At 36.7% G+C, this 19934-nt stretch overlaps 1 protein-coding gene across 1 annotated transcript in view; it reads right to left on the reverse strand.

The window, feature by feature from the left end:
- Positions 1–19934, reverse strand: part of LOC140169782 (tyrosine-protein kinase JAK2-like) — a 90529-nt gene that overhangs the window by 24086 nt on the left and 46509 nt on the right. The window contains exons 4-5 of the mRNA XM_072193087.1: positions 15804–15961; positions 10869–11017 (exon numbers count right to left, since the gene is read on the reverse strand). Of these exons, the coding sequence (XP_072049188.1) occupies positions 10869–11017; positions 15804–15961 (307 nt within the window). The remainder of the gene's footprint in view (positions 1–10868; positions 11018–15803; positions 15962–19934) is intronic.

Raw genomic sequence — 19934 nt, forward strand, 5'->3', positions numbered from 1 at the left:
GTTATTTTTGATAATTGGTTATGAAAAAGATTAGAAAATGTGTTTCCAAAATTTAGAATGCGTAACTTGAAATTAGTCTTTGCATTAAGTCTTCGGGCTAGTTTGTTACTGAAACAAAAAACACCCTAAAACATGTTTTTGCATCCTTCTGCACTTTTTTAAATCTCACCATCAATTTGTCCATATCGTTGCTGGGTGACAAAACCTTGTATCTCAAAACAGCAAAATTGTCAGAAGAGCCAAAAAAACCCCACTGCTTTCTTGACATTTTAGCACTAATATCTGCCTTCCTTTGTCAAGAATAGCGAGCGAAGCGAGCACATTGTTTCAGCCGAGCTAGTTGATCAGCTAGAAAGGGTATCAGATGGCACTGAATAATCTTGAGTCGCTACTGTGTAAAGTGTGCTGAGGCTTGTGGGTTATAAATCACTGTGTTTGTACTCCTTGGGTCTAATATCTTTGGTAGGGATACAAACTGAGTGATAGGAGCACACAACTTTACATTCTTTCACTCTCACATCTTTAACTGTTGTTTTGCAATGAAAAACTGAAAGGAAAAGTGACATGATGTGATGTGATCTGTGTAAACCTTTAAGGGGGTACTACACCCCTGCCAAATTGTGTGCCTATTTTTGCATTTTTCTCAAAAATTATAGCGCATTGGGGAAAAGTAAGATATGTATATTATAGGGGCAAGGACTACAAATACTGCACTGGAAATTTTATTTCAGCACAGACAACAGTTGTGGAGTTACAGTCAAAAATGAGGGAAAACCAATATTTGATCAATAAATCAATAACTACTTGTTTAGAGTTGCTGAATTTTCAGTGCAGTAGTTGTAGTCCTTGCCCCTATAATATACATATCTTACTTGTCACCAATGTGCTATATTTTTGAGAAAATGCAAAAATAGGCATTAAATTGGCCAGGGGTGTAGTACCCCTTAAATGCTTGTTTATTTTTATTTTTTTGAGTTTTGTAGACAAAAACCATGGACATATAGAACTCTTTTTAGAACTGTTTTCATTTTGTACTTGTGACTTCAACATCAAAAGTTATGAACAAAGAAGAATTGAAAACATAAAGAAATAGTTAAAAGAGTTTTAGCTTTTATTATCTTTATATAATGCGACATATTCATAGGGTTTTGGAAGATTACATCATATAGCGATATCGAAAGTAACTACATTGTAATTTGATGATAAATCACAATGAAATTGAATATCCTTGGCTTCTAATGTATCAACTGTAATTTTATATTCTACTCTAGTACTATTGGTTTAAATGAGTTGACTAAAAAAAAGAGTTTCATAGATCGCTGGGGTGACAAAACCTTTTGCTGTGAAAATTAGATTGTGTGCTGATTTTGTAGAGCTCTGGCAAGCCAGACTTTATACTGGCAAAACTTAGAACCAGCTCATCAGTGCCCTCCTAAATATGTATACTTTGATAATGTTGCCCCTCTACATGTAGTTGATGTACTGTTATGATACACAGAATGACACATTACAAAATTTTCAGTCAAAATGATTGAAAAATACAAGAATACTGCTTGAACTGTTTAAGACTTAAGCTTGCCCCTACCTTGCACCAGCCTGCATCAAGGTCTACTCAACTTTTATATTTAAAATTGTAAAACATTACTTTTGTATCGCATGAAGGAGACCTTTCTGGGCTTTAAAGTGAATGCAAATTTGATAGAATTGAAACAGACTAAAGTTGTTTAGTTATTACAAATAAGTCATATTTTACTTCAAAATGAAACAACACCAAACTATTGTGTACCCCAGTTCATGACGCATGGTCAAATTCTCTAGATTGACTTTCTACACTGAGAGACTTTCATAGCTGATACAAATATCTGTAAAAACTGCTATTCGGAAAAAAAAAAAGGGAAAAAAATGCGACCCTGATATTTCGGGATTTGGGGTCACAAAAACAATATTTTTGCCTAGATCATATCAACCTTGTTAACTGGTTAGACTACTGATTGAATCTTTAGAAAATACACAGAAGTATTTCAAGAATAGCTTGGAGCATTTTTATGTTCAAGCAGCTAAGCAAAATAAACTTTTGTAAAAAACAAGAAGCAAACAATAAGTACTACCTACAATTACCAAAGGAGCATTCATGGCATCCATCACGTAGGGGTGAGTGTGGGGTGTGAGGGGGGGTGTATGGGGTGCGTGCATATGGTCATGTAGAGAAAAGAAAACAATGCTAATTAACAAATGAACCTTTATTGCAGCCTTCATAATGTATGAATGGGCATGTAGGTGGGTGGGTATAAATGTGTGTGCCGGCGTGCATGTGGGGTGGAAAGTTTATGTTACACAAAATTTAGAACCAATCCTCAGCTAAAAATAAAACCTGAATATACCATTCATCTATGAATCTTGTGAAAATACAACACCAGCTAAAATTCATTTGCAATACACAAAATCTAGGGTACCAAACCCCAGTTACATCCCAGCACCACATCAATCAGTCTTTGTCTATTACATGTGGATGTCTGCTGTGTGTGCATGCGTGTGCTTTTTGATAACTAAAATTACATGAAAAACACAAACTAGAAAAAAAAGATTTTGTGAAATTATATAATGCATTGGCCAATGCACTGTTTGCAATCATCCCGTTATAATTACATATAGTGAGACTCTGTAGTGAGACAGAGGGTTTACACTTTCTAAAATAAAAAAATGCACAGAATTGTGAAATTAAATACCATCGAAATTCATGTTGTAAACATGAAATCTAGGGTCTTAGAAACTAGGTACAAAGTACTATGTGAAATTATATAATGCATTGGCCAATGCACTGTTTGCAATCATCCCGTTATAATATGTTCAAAGTGAGACAGAGGGTTTACACTTTCTAAAATAAAAAAATGCACAGAATTGTGAAATTAAATACCATCGAAATTCATGTTGTAAACATGAAATCTAGGGGCTTAGAAACTAGGTACAAAGTGCTATGGCACGTGATCAATCATTATACAACATGAGCTATGTTCAAATGGAGGTTCAAAACTTTGAGGTTATTTCAGTACATTAGAGGTTTTCAATCGTCCGGGGCTACTTGGGGGAAGGGGCTTCAGACTGTTATTAGGGATGCACCATTAGATTCTTATGGGGGTAGGAAGTTGGGGTCAGGGGAAAAAAAATTGCCACCAAGGGCGGTAAAGTTTTTGGCGGCAAGTTTTTTTGTTTTTTTAGTGTTGGTGGGGAAAGTTTTTTTGGGTTTTTTTTGTGTTGGTGGGGAAAGTTTTTTTTGCTCATGTAGTGGGTGAAGTTTTTTTTTCAAAAACATCCTACCCCCCACCTGAGAATTTAATGGTGGGTCCCTTACTATAAAAAATGTCCAATATTCATTGAAATTACATTGTGCAGAAGCAAAAGGCAGTAAGGCTTGTACCAAACATATCAAGCTATGGAATTCCACTCTCCCAGATCATGATTTAAGCTTTGGCTTTTTGCTGCAACAGTTGAGTCGCTATTACTTCTCTACATTAATATATCAGGGAAAGAAGAACCAGATTTGAACATGTTGAAGGACACTTTTCCAGCAGTGAAGCCAGCATCCAAACAGAATTATATTTTAGAGATCTTTTAGCCAAAAGAAAATATCAGCCAGAGAACAACCAGATTTGCAGGATATTGTTCAAGATCCCTGATTGTTCCAAGAGTGAGGAGCAAGCATCCAAACTGGATTATACAAACTGTAACAATAAAAATTATACAATACGCTGGCGAAGTTAATTATTTAAATACTTTACTAGTTCAGGCTCAAACGCTATGCTCAATTAACTAGCCCTTGGGGAGATACAGGGTTTCAGTGCCCAAAACTGTTGTGGATACAGCTTGTGGAATATTGCTCTCCATTAAAACCTAGAGTTCTAAAAGTCTTGGGATTTTTCCCTGTCTGAACACACCATGAACATTAATACATGCAAGGCAATAGTGCCTGGAACCTCCTTGGTAGGTCACAATACAGACATGAATTGTTAAAGTAGCATATTAATGATCAAAGCAAACCTTTCTTACTCGGTTCAACTCCACCGAGTTCTAGATTTTTTGGTAACTAGTATGATCATTATAATGCATGTGCATAGGCCTACATTTACAGGGCACTGTATAGTTGTATTCAACTATTGCGGCTATAAGCAGTAGTTGCGACTATGACTGGTGGTACATGTAGTATACAATCTACAGTAAGCCAAAGAATTTAGGTACCAGTGTAAATGGTAGGCCTAAATACTAAATTCAACAACTCTTCCTACATTGTATACCTTTGTACAGGATCCAAGCGTTGTTAATCCGTGTTGAATCCACACTTTTCCAGTAGCATAAACGCGAATAATATGTTATTAAAGTAACAACTAAATATTACCGCTTTATTCTTTAGTTTTATTGCTGATATCAACAGAGAAATCATCAATCTTCTTGTAAGGTTGAGTGGAAATGACAAACAGTTATTCTGAATGAAAGAATCATGTGAATTAGATGATCTTTAGCTTGTTTTCATTGTTGAAAGGGATTCAACCATGTTTCACCGTTGTTCATCACCGATTAACAACTCGCGTCCAGCACTTCCAGCTGCCCTCGCAAAGAAAACCACACAGACGACGCGGACGCATTGTTGTTAATCGGTGGTGAACAATGATTGAATCCCTAAGTATAGTGGATCGGAATGAATGCGAGAACGAAGAAGGTGGTTCAGCGGCTTAGATGTTCGTGACAGTTTTGTTTATTTTAAACAACGGGGATGTCCTCAAGAAATTATTTTTTATGGGGAATAAAAGCAGTATTTCTTACAAATATTATACCTAAACTGAATATAACTGAGAATAAAATATTGGCCAGCCCACAATATAGGATAGGCAAAAGACAAAATCCTTTGAAAAGTCAAAAGACAAAACATTACCAAAAATATCAACTACAATTATAGAAAGTGAGGTCTTTATGGGGAGTCAACCCACACAAGAAAGTAAAAAAAAACTTGCCTCCGCCCTCTCAAATGTAGCTCCCAATCCTTCAAATGCAAGGAAATTTTCCGTTTTATACAGCCATGACGTGTCTTTTTTCTTACAGGTTCTTTTTTCTTCTTTCTGCCGACCACTACATTTGCTCTAGCACTCACATGCTTACACCGATTTTGATCTAACTTGTGGGGTCAAAGGTCACGCAGGGATCAAAAACGTGATTTCAACTCAAAATACTTCTTCTCCCACAGATTACGTAAGACAGTGGCGCCACTTGCACACATGCATTGTTATTACCCATTGTCTATAGTCCTCACAGATTTGGGGTAAAAGGTCATTAAGGGGTAACTTCCGGTATAAAACGAAGAACCTTCAAAAAAAAAAAATTATTTGCTAAGAAAATTGACAAGATCCACCTCACCCAATGATATATATTTATATACCGTATATCCTTGAATAGTCGCCCCTTCAATTAAACGCCCCCCCCCAACACCATTTTTTTCAACCAAGATGTTTCGAAAATGCTGATATGCTATCTGTAGTAATCTTACCAAGGTGCACACTGCACACACAACCGCTAATTTTGGTGAAAGTCTGATCATAAACCCGGAAGTTAACCCGGAAGTCATCCTTCAAGTTCATAGTTTTTTATTTCAGCGAGAGTTTTAAGCTTACCTAATGATTTTAGCAGGAATTAATGACCTCTAATAAACATCCCCCCTTTTGGAAAATGCAACCCCCCAGGGGGCTACTATTCCAGGATATACTGTAGATCACACCACACAATGTGAGCTGGCTTGCATGTATGTATGCATTCCCTGACAAAGTTTGCAAACATAGCAAATTACAACCCTATGATAATCCTTCAATAAATACACAAAATATCATTGGTGCGGCTTCCAAATTGTGAAAAATTACGCCCCATCTATACAATGTGCTCTCTCTATCTATGCTATGCCAAGCATCCCTACATCATTTATTTTTATCACTAACATCAGCTGCTGTTTTCAACTCTAATTTGTCCTTTTTTTTCAATATTGACTAACAATGTCATTGTTAACGAACATTCCTATTAAATGTCTAGACACAAATAGATCAAAATGCAGCGTTTCCCAAAAGTAGATTGACCTATAAGCCTATTTTTATAATGGTACTGGTAGGATTAGGCACAAAAAAAAAGGTTTGTCTCAAAGTTCAGGAGTTGTTTGAAAACGAATACGAAATGCGATTTTTTTTTTTTTAGTTGCCGACTTGGTATTTTTATGGTATTTTGAGGAAAAATCTGATTTTCGCCTAATTTTTCTGGAAAAAACTATAAAAAAATTTTATTAATAAAAAAAATTCCGCATTTCTTTTTTTTCAAATCATGCTTTTTTACAAACGTGCGCGCAAGCTTTGAAACCTTTTTTTTGGCCTTACTAGAATTAGATCTCACATTATTTCTTATTGTTTTCAGGACTCATACTATAAATATGTATGGTCATGGTGTTGGGGTTGGGGAAATTTCAGGTTCACAAAAATTTGTAAACAAGCTGATCCAATCAGCCCAAAGTTGGTAATAATGAAATATAAGGAGTAAAAAACAATAAAAAACATAAAATAATGTATAAAAAGTTACATGCACAATTGTAGGGATTTCCACATAATTAGTAAGCTTAGGTACAGAAGAAGCTAGTAATAGCCTGAGGGGCCTCAGAATCCACATTCCTGGGCCACAGAAAAAAATTTGGGAAAAAACAAGGTGATTTTTAATTTCTTTTTTTTTGTGCAGATTTAGAGAGTCCCTGAACCTAAAAAAGCCAAGTGCTGCGATCATTCATGGTTGATTTTTTTTTTATTTGGAAAAAGTTAATCAATAATTATTTATAATTTTGTATCCAAAAGGGGCAGATTTGTAACTTGTGTTCACTTCAGAATCTATTCACGATATAGAAATGTGTACAAAACCAATGCATTTTTAGACATCTAATAGATTTACTGCTTCGCGCCACAGTGTTAGCGATGAACGCTTCGCGTGCATTAATTTAGTCACAAACTTGACAGAAGATTTAAGACCTGTCCCAGGAAAATTTATTTCTAGGCCCTGACTGGTAATATCTAAACACAAATGACCATTTGGGTATGCTCCTCCGGAAAGACCCCCCTTTTTGGATTTCGCAGCTCCGAAAGACCCCTATTTCACCAAAATAGAGCTCCGAAAGACCCTTGATTTTGATAATTTCAGCTCTGACCATGACCATATGGGTATGCTCCCCCGGAAAGACGCCCCCTTTTTGGTTTTCGAAAGACCCCCTATAATTCACCAAAATAGAGCTCCGAAAGACCCTTGATTTTGATAATTTCAGCTCTGAAAGGTTATTTCAGGTGATTTTCAACCAGAAAGCCAAGAAAGGCCCTTGATTTGGACTGTTCGCAGCTCCAAAAGTCCCCATTTTACTTGTTACCAGTTCCCTTATACGCCTTTGGAATGGAATTCCCTCTGAATTGCATCTAGCCCGACACATCATGGCCTATTGGTTCCTCCCTCGCCATAGGGCCATGACTTCTGTAGTATTGCCATAAGCGGGGCACACGGAGGCAGCCGAACCGTGAACTCATGTCACAGTTTCAAAGGTTCACCCTGCATTCATATAAATACTCACGTGTACAGTTTTGTGCTATAATCCTTAAAAATAACACTATGAAGACTTCCTGCATCTCTTTTCTTCATTAAATCTGCATTTCACGCAAAAAAAATGAAATTTCTCTGCCACCTGCCCACCGTGTTATCTCTACGAGACACTTTTTTTGTTATGGTGACGATCGCTACGGTCACAAAATTTTTAATTTTGGGGTAAAGTATGACTATAGTGTTAAAATTAATGTACTATGAATTTCTTCAATTTGTGTGATTTATATCAAGGTAGATGTCCTCACAGTGTTGACATGAAGATGACATGAGATTTGTTTTCTCTTACACCTGCCCATTTCCTGGAATCAAGACAACCTGAACATCTCATGATTGATATGCTTAATGCGGACATCATTTCCGCATGTCTCTTAAATGATGTTTACAAAAGTATAAGTTTCAGAGCTTGGTATATAGTTACATGCATTGGGCATATTTTATGTATAGGAAAGTTTGAAGGAGAGTGTTTAAGAGAATGCAACAAAGAGATTGATTATGAGAGTGTGAGAGAGCACAGGTAATAAGTTAGAGAATATGATAGCAATAGAGATAGACAGTGAGGAGAGAGAGAGAGAGAGAGAGGGTGGGAGAAGAGAGAGTGAGGAGATGCAGGTTAAGATTGAAAGATACAAAAAAGACAAGGGTGACATTAAGATTAGTAACTATTTTAACTGTTGCGATTTGGTAGATTACTGCATCTTGCGAATGATAGTGAGCTTTGGCAAAATTTGCATTGATCATTTCATAGCGAGTGTACAGAAGAATTCAAATATCACATAAATGATTTTGTAGGTCCTGTGGTTCTTGAGTTATGTTGTAAAGAGGGCTGAAAAAACAACACTTTTGTAAAACGTACTAACTCATTAACAACAATTAATTTTTTTTTTGGCTGCTTCGACCAACAATACCTCGTATACCCTTAAGAGAATAGTTTCAGTATGAGAGAGCACAGGTAATAAGTTGGAGAATATGATAGAGATAGACAGAGAGGAGAGAGAGGGGAGAAGAGAGAGTGTGTGGATACAGATTAAGATTGAAACAGATAAACAAAAAGATAAGGGTGGCATTAACAGCTTTTCTAACAGGACCCAGTTTTGGACAAAAGTGCTGGGACTTTCAAATTTAAGCAAGCGTAAGTTGTGACTTTAATGATGTGTGGAGTAACAAGAACTGAATCATTTTGCCATTTATAAGTCGAACAAAGTATAGAGAGACGGAGATGATGTTCTGCAATATGTTAGATGTCCTTTTACAGTGCAAAATGTTTGGTGCAAATATTAAATGTTCCACAAAATATTAGATATTCACCGGGGATATTCATTCTAAAGCATAGAATTTGTCAACACCCAAATAATTTATCATTTTCATTTTTAAACATGTGATACAAATGCTACACGCATCTACAAACCGTTAGATGTTCATACTCCAGCACAACATTTTTCAACCAAATCCACCATATTTTTTTTCAACCATGCAATGCAAATGAACCCATACCGGCAAATCTTATGAATTTTTCAATACATTAAGACACTCTATAAGTAGAGAATGACATTTAGATTTGAAATGTCAGCTTGATATCATCTAGGCTAGAAATATCAAAATATTCAACATCTTATCTCGATGGTAAGAATCAATGGCTAATTGTGCACAGTGTATTGTTTTAAGTTAATCATAAATCAAGTGTATAGATATCATCTCTCAGGTAAAATCCTATATCTGTGTACTTACATTAAGATAGCAGATATTGGGCTTAGATATGGGAAGTACAATTTTTTATAATCATCTGCTCCCTGAAGCAAAATTGGGCTATTCCATTTAAAATCCACCCTACCCCTGTGGAAGATTTAGCTAAAGTCATGTACAGAGGGAGTATCAATTTTGAATAGAATAGACAATTGGGTAAATTCCATTTATAATACTCACTCCAGTTGTGGAAGATATAGGTAAAGCCATAATACAGGGGGAGTATGAGTTTCAAAATGATTACCTCTGATCAATTGCATTTGAAAAACATACTCCCCCTGTGGAAGATATGTCCAAAATCTTCCACAGGGGTAGTGTGGATTTTAACTGGAATGGCCCATTGTAGCATTTTTTTTTCTGTTAATTTTTCAAATGGGGCGTTTATTCAAGGCCAACTTATGATGAAAAAAATGTGATGTAAGCTTAACCATCTGTTAAAGCTTCACTTTCTGGTTCAGAATGGCAGCCTGTGTAAACACTGTGATTATCGGACCATAGTCACATGCGAAAATGTGATTTACTTAGGTTTTTAAGGAATCAATAGCAATGTTTTCACATAGGGAATAGCAATGTTTTCACACAGTTTTTGTGTGACCTCAGAGCACGTCAGACATATCGAATTGTATTCTGAATACGAGGAATGTGTTTATGATATCAAATAATTTTGATATTTTTTCCCCAAAATACCTACATTGTTTTGGGGAAAAAATCTTTATCTTCAATAAAGGTCAAAATTTTCATATGATGGACAGCTTTTCATCCCAGCTACATACAGACATATCATTAGATTTATACATCTTACTTGAGGACTGTAAAATTAAAAATATCAATTTTAATCATTTGCCATCAAATGCATATTATATCTTGAATTTCAAAAAATCAAAATTATTTGATATCAGAAGGGCATTCCTCATATTCAAAATGCAAATCTATGATTGTCTGATGTGCTCTCAGATGCCACAAAAATATGTGAAAACATCATTATCCGAGCACTTAAATGAAAATTCTATCACAATTTGTAGATGAGGTTTACAATACATTTTGTCCATGCATGGTTGGGCACTTACTGCAGCATGGGCATTTAATGGAATTAATACGGTAATAGAGGGTATGCAATATGACATCACTCATATCAGTGTCATCCTCATTTAAATATAATTCTTCCCTCCGTAAGGTACCACAGGGAAATTTGCATGATAATACAATAAAACAGGTGTAAGATTGGTTGTGGAATTGAACTAGAGACCTGTCCCTCTGTCATTTTAGAACTGTCTCCCAACATAGCTGCCACGGCTATTCCATCTTAAATCCATACACCCCCCTATGAACGACTGAAGATTTCAAATGGAGTCACCCATTTCAGGTAACCCCGTTTGAAACTCACATTTCCTGTGTGGAAGATTCAGGTCAAGTCTTCCATAGGGGGTGTAAGGATTTCAACTGGAATTGCCTATTGCTGTATACATTGGACTGACCTTCATAGACACATATCTTGTAGTTTCTCACTCCCTGGTTCATCTGGACAGTGAGGCAGTAGCTATCGTAATCCTCTGGATTCTGACGGATGATGAAGGTGCCTTCGGGTTGAGCAGCTTCCTGTAGTTTGGCCTTAGCAACAGATAATCTGCAATGAAGATGAAATATCAATACCAAGAAACCATTAAACCTAAGTCTCACTACAGTTCACTATTAAAACCACTGCACATGCATGCATTCTTCGTGATGCGACTGCATCATGACGCAATCATCCTAAGTCATATATAGTACTCAGGGAATCTCTGAGCCAGCTTAACCCCTGTGGCTACTGGCTGCAGATCCATGATCTTCTGCGTAGCATGCAAGGGGTCTGTGGTTCGAATCTCTGGGTACCAAGTGACTTCTTTGTTTATCTTTTCTCTTTTTTTGTTTCTTCTTTACCTTTACGAAAGCAAAAAAACATGGATTGGGTTAGGGTAAGGACAGGGAAAATGTGCGATGCGCAAAAAACTACAATAATTCACTTTCAAAGTGACATAATTAATCGGATTAACTACTATAGCAATGGATGAATACAATTTTGAATAGATCACCCTGCACTACATCGTTCACGCTGTACCTATGCATTGACCCATAGATGTCAAAGAAATGCTAATCACTCGCACCTGTAAGATTAGTATCTTTGAAAAGAGCGGTATTGTATTCAATCTATGTTTGGTGACATTAGTGCAATCTGCTTGTAGTGCAGGGCGATCTATTCAAAATTGTATTCATCCATTGCTATGGTAACTAATCCGATTATTACGTCACCTTGACAGCGAATTGACAGGTCATTATTTGATCCACATTATTCTACTAACATTATTTTACCACATTATTCCCTAACATTATTCTACCACATTATTCCCTAAAGATGAACAATGTATGTAAATTTGTTTAAGTGTAACTGGTTCATTATTTCCATGTTTTTCCAAACTCATGTTAAATCACCATTTATTTTTTTATCACAAATCAAATTTTTGTCCAAAAATGCAACGGCTTGATGCAGTGTGTTATTATACAGCTGATTTCTGTGCAGTCTGTCCATTTGTGTGTATTTAACAACTCACTGCAAATGTCAAATTTGCACCTAGTATAGTGATACAGCTTACAAGACAGTGGTCTTTACATAGATTCACACCAACCTGTCTGTTCTGTGCTCATCTTACATGTGTGTGCAAGATTTATCTTCATGTCTGAGTGTGTGCATAGCTAGAGATGATATCTTACACTTCCCATAATGCATTTCTCCCATTTCAATTTTATGTACTGATTTGCTATCTGGTGCGACATGGGTTAATAGTGATGAAACAGAGCACATCCAGATCTTGCAAAACATGTTTATTTCTGGACTATCGACCCATGTTTTGCCAGTCTATTCTCAAAATTAAAACAAAAAGGAACTTATACAAAGTAATGAGAGTGTCATTTGATGAAATGAGGTGATGCATCGTGTTGCAAAGGATTCTGGGAAAGGTATTAAGGTATCTTCTCTGGTACATAGCTGCCTCATGATTTCACTTCTCCAACATGCTTGTTCATTCATAAAATTTGACATTTGAATGTAATGTGTTAGGTACAAATCCTATACATGTACTGCACAACTTGAGATCACAATAATTTCCACCAAGTTTCATAAAAATCCACTGAATGCCCATTGCATGATAACCTTGTTAAAATTTAACTGTAATTGCTGATCATTATCACCAAGTTTCATGAAGATCCAATAAACTGTACTAATTTAACCTCAAAGGACCTGAAAATGACCTTCATAGATGTGTGTACATTGTATGTTACATCACTCACTGGCCTATTAGGGCTCATATTGAAATACCCTACCATGCTTTCACACAGAAAGAAGGCAGGATTCCCCTCGCTAAGCGCGCGCCTCAGGAAAGCTCGGTCATAAAACGGATTATAAAGATGGATTATATGCATCAGTGATACACCCTGCCTTTTGAAGTGGTCCATGACGAATGGGAAGAAAACAAACTGACTATGGCTCATCGCACAACCCAGGAAAGCGCGCCCTAATTTAAGTGGCTAATTGCAGTGTTATAATCACACAGGATTTTAACAAAAGAAGGCTAGCACAGGAAAGCTGCAGGATGGCGCACACCTTCCTGTGTAAGGGAATTTCAATATGAGCCCTTACAAATGCATCATATAAAACAGCCATATTCAAATAAAACTTACAGAAGGCAGGCAAGCTTTGAATATTACATCTCAAGTCCCTATCATGAATGTTTCAAGACATATTCACATAGCACGTGCATGGAAGTGTTTGAATCGCCAGACCCATTCAAAATATTATTTTGCTGCCTACATTTTAAAACTAGGCAAGGGCAAATTTATAACAATATTGTTCCTAGTGGTGACAGAACAATGATTTTGCCCCGCTACGTCCACCCTCCGTTTCTGTAGCCCAGATCAGTGGTAGCACTATGACATTTTTTTGGGAGCAACACAATCTAGGGGTGGAGCAACAATCTGAAAATTGCCCAAAATGATGCATTTTTTGCCGAAAATTTAAAGTGAAAATTTCCTTAATTTCTTAATATTACCTGGGGTCTGAAGTAGGGAGCAAGTGGGGGACCCACCATTGGGAGGGAGGATCCCCCTGGATTCTGGCACATGTTCTAGGAATAACCTTGAAGATAGATGCCTATAACAATGTTAGATTTGGGAAACTTTTTCTTTCATCAATTAATTTCCTGTACCCATTAAACTTCACAAGCGAGTTGTGTAAGTAGCTTTAAGGTTTACACTGGTTTTTGCATGAACTGTTTATTTATGCCCTGTAAGGGCTTTACCCATTCAATCCATTACTTTATAAATGCATTGAATTAGACAAGCGTTGCTGCTAGTTTCCAATAATGAAGCGTGAGGAGGATTTGGATGCACCAAGGTACACATGTGTCTCCGGTGGCCCAAAATGTTATTGCACTTGTGCACTCAGGGATAAAAAGCACCCAATTGCCAAATTTAGTAACAGTGAAAATGCACATAAGATTAATGCAAAGTAGACCAAATTTAGGCACATTTCTGAAGCTAAAGCATGATACTGGCAAGATTTGCTCCAAAGACGACCTAATATTTTGCTACTTATAGAACAGAGATGAAATTACCATGAATGCAATATCCCTTCTGACGCTGGTCTGAAGAGCTAGGGAAAGTCCCTAGCCTGACGGGTCGGGGCATCCGCTTTCTAGGTCATGGAACTTGCCTTCTAGGATCCCTTATTTTATACTATAAAATTTGTAATTTTGCCGATTATGAACTACATTGCTTGTTTTTAATTTCGCAGTTTTCAGTTTTCTTACACAGACGTATACATTAAAAGAACATATTCATGTGTTTTTATTTTTGTGGTAGCTGTGTTGCACGTGAAAAGCATGAAAATTAATGCACCGCGAATTTCTGGGCCACTGGGGGCTAGTGCGGTCATCTATGGCTCTCCAAGGGAAAGGGATGATCCCTGGATTTTCCTGGTTACTGCGAGGGCTCTTGCAACACTGATCAGACAACTACTATATAAGGCAAAATGTTTTCATTTTCATGCTTTTCACGTTTAGTTTCAGAACCACAAATTTAAAAGCCCACAAAAGTACTTCTGACAATTGTATAGGCTTTAACCCCTGAGCACAACATGCTGATCTAACATTGCCTATGATTGGTCAATTACATGATATCTTCATTTTAATCACCAATCAGAATGGAGCTTTGCAAATAATTCACACCAATTTTTTGCAGGGTGAAATTATTCTAACAATGTTGCTGATTGGGCCAATTGATAATGAAGACTTTTTTTTTGGCCAATCGGCAGATAGTTTTAATGGGGTTAGCTCTAGCACGGCTAGGTATCACAAAATAGATCAAGGATAGCCACTGTGCATGCATTAATACCAGGTGATGCAATGATGCAATCACCCTGTAAGTACTATATGCTCAAGGAATCGCTGGCCGGGCCAGCGCAACCCCTGTGGCTACCGGTTGGTGATCGTGCGCTTGGCATGCAAGGGGTCTAAGGTTCAAATCCTGGGGATACAAAGTGACTTCTTTATTCATCTTCTCTCCTTTTTTGTTTCTTCTTCAACTTCTGATAGCATAAAGCAGTGTCTAGTGTTAGGGTTATAATGTGCTAAAATAACCAAGAAAACAATAAAAAATGTGAAACTTCTCAAAACAGTTAAAACTGTGAAAAATGAATAGCGCTAAAATATCCCACTCGCTATACAGTATTTAACTGGACATGAAGACTTACCTGGATAACTAGTACAAGACTTACATTTGTAACTGTGCATTAAGTATGAATTATTTATACTTTTCTTTATACTTTATTGAATCACTAACTAAGCACAAACCGCAAATGATGAGTAAAACCCTCTGCATTTTAGTCTTGAGATGAATTTTATATCAAGTTTGAATTACATACAAATATTTTCTGGACAAAACCTTAAAGATTCTCTAGACAATGCACAAATCTTAAATATGTTCTAGACAAATCTTAAAGATTTTCTGGACAAATCTTAAAAATTTTCTGTACAAATCTTAAAGATTTTCTGTACAAATCTTAAAGATTTTCTGGACAAATCTTAAAGATTTTCTGGACAAATCTTAAAGATTTTCAGGACAAATCTGAAAGATTTTCTGGACAAATCTAAAAGATTTTCTGGACAAATCTAAAAGATTTTCTGGACAAATCTTAAAGATTTTCAGGACAAATCTGAAAGATTTTCTGGACAAATCTAAAAGATTTTCTGGACAAATCTAAAAGATTTTCTGGACAAATCTTAAAGATTTTCTGGACAAATCTTAAAGATTTTCTGGACAAATCTTAAAGATTTTCTGGACAAATATTCTAGTCTATACCTCATTTACACACATGTACTTACGGAATGGGTCCGTGACAACGAAATCTAAGCAATGCTATGAGAGAGGGCGGTGCACAATCTGTATTCAAGTAATGGTAGTAATCTACCAGGAGACGATAGTAGCCATCTAACAGCGTGGCGATGGACTCGGCTTTGTACTGGCTATCAACTTCAAAGGTCTGAAGAAAAAAACATGTAGAAAACTTGATGTCAACATAATTTTCATTATACTCATATAAACACAACAATCGTATGAAAAAGAAGTTACTGAAAAGACAAGTAACAATATGCAACAACCTCCTCTCTGTCAATCTGTGTATTGAAATCTTAAGTCTTCACAAAAGTAACAGAGCCTACAGCTTCAGAACTATTAATCATATTCAAAACATTTTAACATGAAAGGGTAGTTTATGTATGCATAACTTGATATTTTGTTTGCCCAATTCCGTTCAATATTAACAACAGCCATATTTTTAAAGATTTAAAAGTTACACTTATAGCGATTGATGGTTATTAAACGTAGGCATTGTCAAAACCGTCACTATCTTCGCGCTGAATACAAAATCATTGCAATTTACTGCAACTCTAATAAATTCAATTCTGTTAAAAAAAATACTGAGTGTGTTGTTCATAGGCCTATTGAATGAAATTGGGCAAATGGGTGTCAAAATTTGCATACATAACCCACCATTCCCTCTATGTTTACATAATATTGTGATTCATACAATTAATATTTATGAGCTATCTATAGATGATTTTGTAACGGCTGCATTACTTTTGACTGTTTTACTGTTGTTCACCACCGTTTAACAACTCCTGTCCGGCGCATTTACGTGGTTTACTTGGAAGAAAATAATTCAGACAACAGATTAGATAGTATAAAAATTCCTTTAATTTAAAAGAGGAATGGGGCACCCAAAGGGAGCTTTGATGTGACATGCTGCCCTCCATATAGAGGGTGCCCAAAAAAGTCAGGAGGGTCAGTTGGTTGGTTGATTTTTATTTTATTCAAAGGGGGTACTACACCCCTGTGGTAAATTTGTGACTATTTTTGCATTTTTCTCAAAAAATAATAATACACTGGTAACAAATGTTATGTAGATTATTGGGGCAAGGATCCCAATTACTACACTGAAATTTCAGTGACTCAAGACAAGCGGTTCAGTATATATGATGGGAAATGGGGTACATCCTAGCGGTACCTAATTTCTTATCATAAATAACAAACCGTTTGTCTTGGGTCACTGAAATTCCAGTGTAGTAATTGGATTCCTTGCTCCTATACATAACTTTTGTTACCACTTTGTTATTAGTTTTTGAGAAAAATACAAAAATAGATACAAATTTATCGAGGGTGTAGTACCCCGGGGCACATCAAAAAATTTGGTGGGTATGCTCCCCGAATTTTGAGGTGGTGGGTCTTTGGGAGCTGACGGCGCACGGTAAAAGGGGTCTTTCGAGCTGCGAACCCGGCTGTGAACAAGTAAAATGGGGTCTTTTGGAGCTGCGAAAAGTCAAAATCAAGGGTCTTTCTTGGCTTTTTGGTTGAAAATCGCCTGAAAAAATAAGAAATATGAGGAATGAGCAATTTTTGGGTCTTTTTGAGCTGAAATTATCAAAATCAAGGGTCTTTCGGAGCTTTATTTTGGTCAAATATAGGGGTCTTTCGAGCTGCGAAACCCAAAAGGGGTCTTTCGGGGAGCATACCCGTATGGTCATTTGTGTTGAGTGCCCCCCAGGTAGTACCCCTTAACATCAATGAAGTATGATAGAGACTAACTGCATAGATCTTCCATCAAATGTTATGAGGTTGACAATTGTCAAAGCTTTAATTACTACTGTGTACATGAGAGGGGGAGTGGGAAGGGGGTATATTTAATATGTGCTAGCCACCCCACCATGGATAGATGCACATACTGGGGTAATTGCAGAAGTGCCCACAAAGCGATCCCTGACAGAATTTGTTATCTGTACAATTCTGTAAACCCAGTACCACTGCACTTTGGTGTACATGTAGGTTGAATATGCAAGAAGTAGAATATACGGTAATAAGGGTTTTCAGATCCTATCCTAATAAAAATTCCTTTAAAAAGGAACAGGGCGAGCAAATGAGGAAGTGTCAAGATAAAGATGTAGTAATTTTATTGTTTGAACTGTTTCTATAATTCGCATCGATCATAATGATCTTGCAATGAGACTCTACAGTATATGGACAGTGTAGCCTATTTAGAATCATTTTGACTTTTAATTCTGACCATTGTGATTAAAACAGGCTTTCAGATTGGTGAGCTACTGTGTACCAAGTGATAAGGCCGCCACGTATAATGAATTCTTTGGTCTGCATTGTGTGTTTTCTCTTCAATCATTTTGTTGAATGCCATAATAATTATTTAATAATCAACATGATCAAATGAAAAAAGGTGGATTCACTTTAGTCATTTTAATTTACCTATTTATAATACACTAAGCCAAAAAAGAAACTTCTAATTTTTCACAAGGTCATATCTTAAAATCCTGTCCATCAAAATGAACTAAAATTACACACAGGATTGCCTCAATACTCTACTCTAAACACATGTCAGTAAGCAATCAGTTGGTCAACTGACACAACCGCAAAATGCACTGATATGGAACAACTTCCTGAACCACGTTCACAGCCCTATTGGCACCCAGCAAAAGAAATCTGTGAGACTGGCATTTTGAATCACAGGTCACAGCCAACAATTTTAACAACATTAAGTTAAAAACATTAAAGAGAGTCAAAACAAACTTACCAGGATCATCATGTCACATGTCCAAACAAATAATGAAGTCCTTTAGTGACAGGAAGCATGGGGCAATCTTCCCCAGGATATCATCAGAAACTTGGTTGGAAGCATGAAAAGCGCACGTGGACATACCCGTTACTAAAGGACTTCATTATTTGTTTGGACATGTGACATGATGATCCTGGTAAGTTTGTGATCTGTTTGTATCTGTTGGTAAGTTTGTGACCTGTGAGTCAAGATGCCGTTCTCACAGATTTTGTTTGCTTGGTACCAATAGGGCTGTGAATGTGGTCCAGGAAGCTGTTCCATATCAGTACATTTTGCTATTATGTCAGTTGGACAACTGCTTAGTTACTGACATGTGTTTAGAGTAGAGTATTGAGGCAATCCTGTGTAATTTTGGTTAATTTGGTGGACAGGATTTTAAGATACGACCTTGTGAAAAATTATAAGTTTCTTTTTGGCTTAGTGAAATGGGGTATATTGTTCATCAATAGGCCTACATGTATAAATTATGGCCATATCGTAGATAGGCCCTGAGGCCCTGAAATTGAATCGGATTTTTCCCGTTGAAAAACAAAACTGATGTTTAAGAAATCAATTATTTCATTAATGACATTTTGAGTCATTTTTATCCATAAAACGATACAGGATATAGGATATTGTTACTTTGACTTTTACGTCCATAAAGGTTCATAGACCCTGGAAATAGGGTCTATGTTTTAATCATGTATCAATACACTCGCATCTCATGCTGTGCTGGTCTCCAGCATGTCCAGGAGGTCTGCAAATGTAAGAACGCCTGATTATAACCATAGATTTTATTCGTTGATATGCTGTGGAAATAATTATAGGCCTGGCATTAGTCTGTGTTACAGACTGGGAAACTGGTAATCGCCGCTTCGCGGCGAGCTGTCGCGGCTTCGCCGCTCCCCCCCCCTCGGCAAGGATCGTGAGTCGTCTTTAACAAAGACAAGCCTGGCATATAACTTTTAATGTCATATTTCCTTCAAACCATAACTTTTGAAATTCTCACTCGTTTTCATTCGTTGAAACGGCCAAACATAGGGCCTACTCTCGTTTTCTTACAAATCGAATATCAGGTCTTGCATATATTTTCACCGTAAAAAGTTCCGCAAAGCAATTCAAACCAATGCTAGTACCCAGTATGGGAACAAACCAAAAGATCGATGACGTCCTATAAACGTAACTAGTTTCGTTTCTCAGCCGACCCCCTCCCTCCCTACCAGAAACTTAATAATGAAATGTTGAAAGTTTTGACATAATAATGATAATGACACATTTTTCAGACCGATGTTTTTGTACAAACGTAATCGAGTATTTTTACCCCTCCCCCCTAAACGAAACTAGTTTCGTTTATAGG

This window comes from Amphiura filiformis, chromosome 14 (assembly GCF_039555335.1).
Source record: "Amphiura filiformis chromosome 14, Afil_fr2py, whole genome shotgun sequence".
Taxonomy (NCBI): domain Eukaryota; kingdom Metazoa; phylum Echinodermata; class Ophiuroidea; order Amphilepidida; family Amphiuridae; genus Amphiura; species Amphiura filiformis.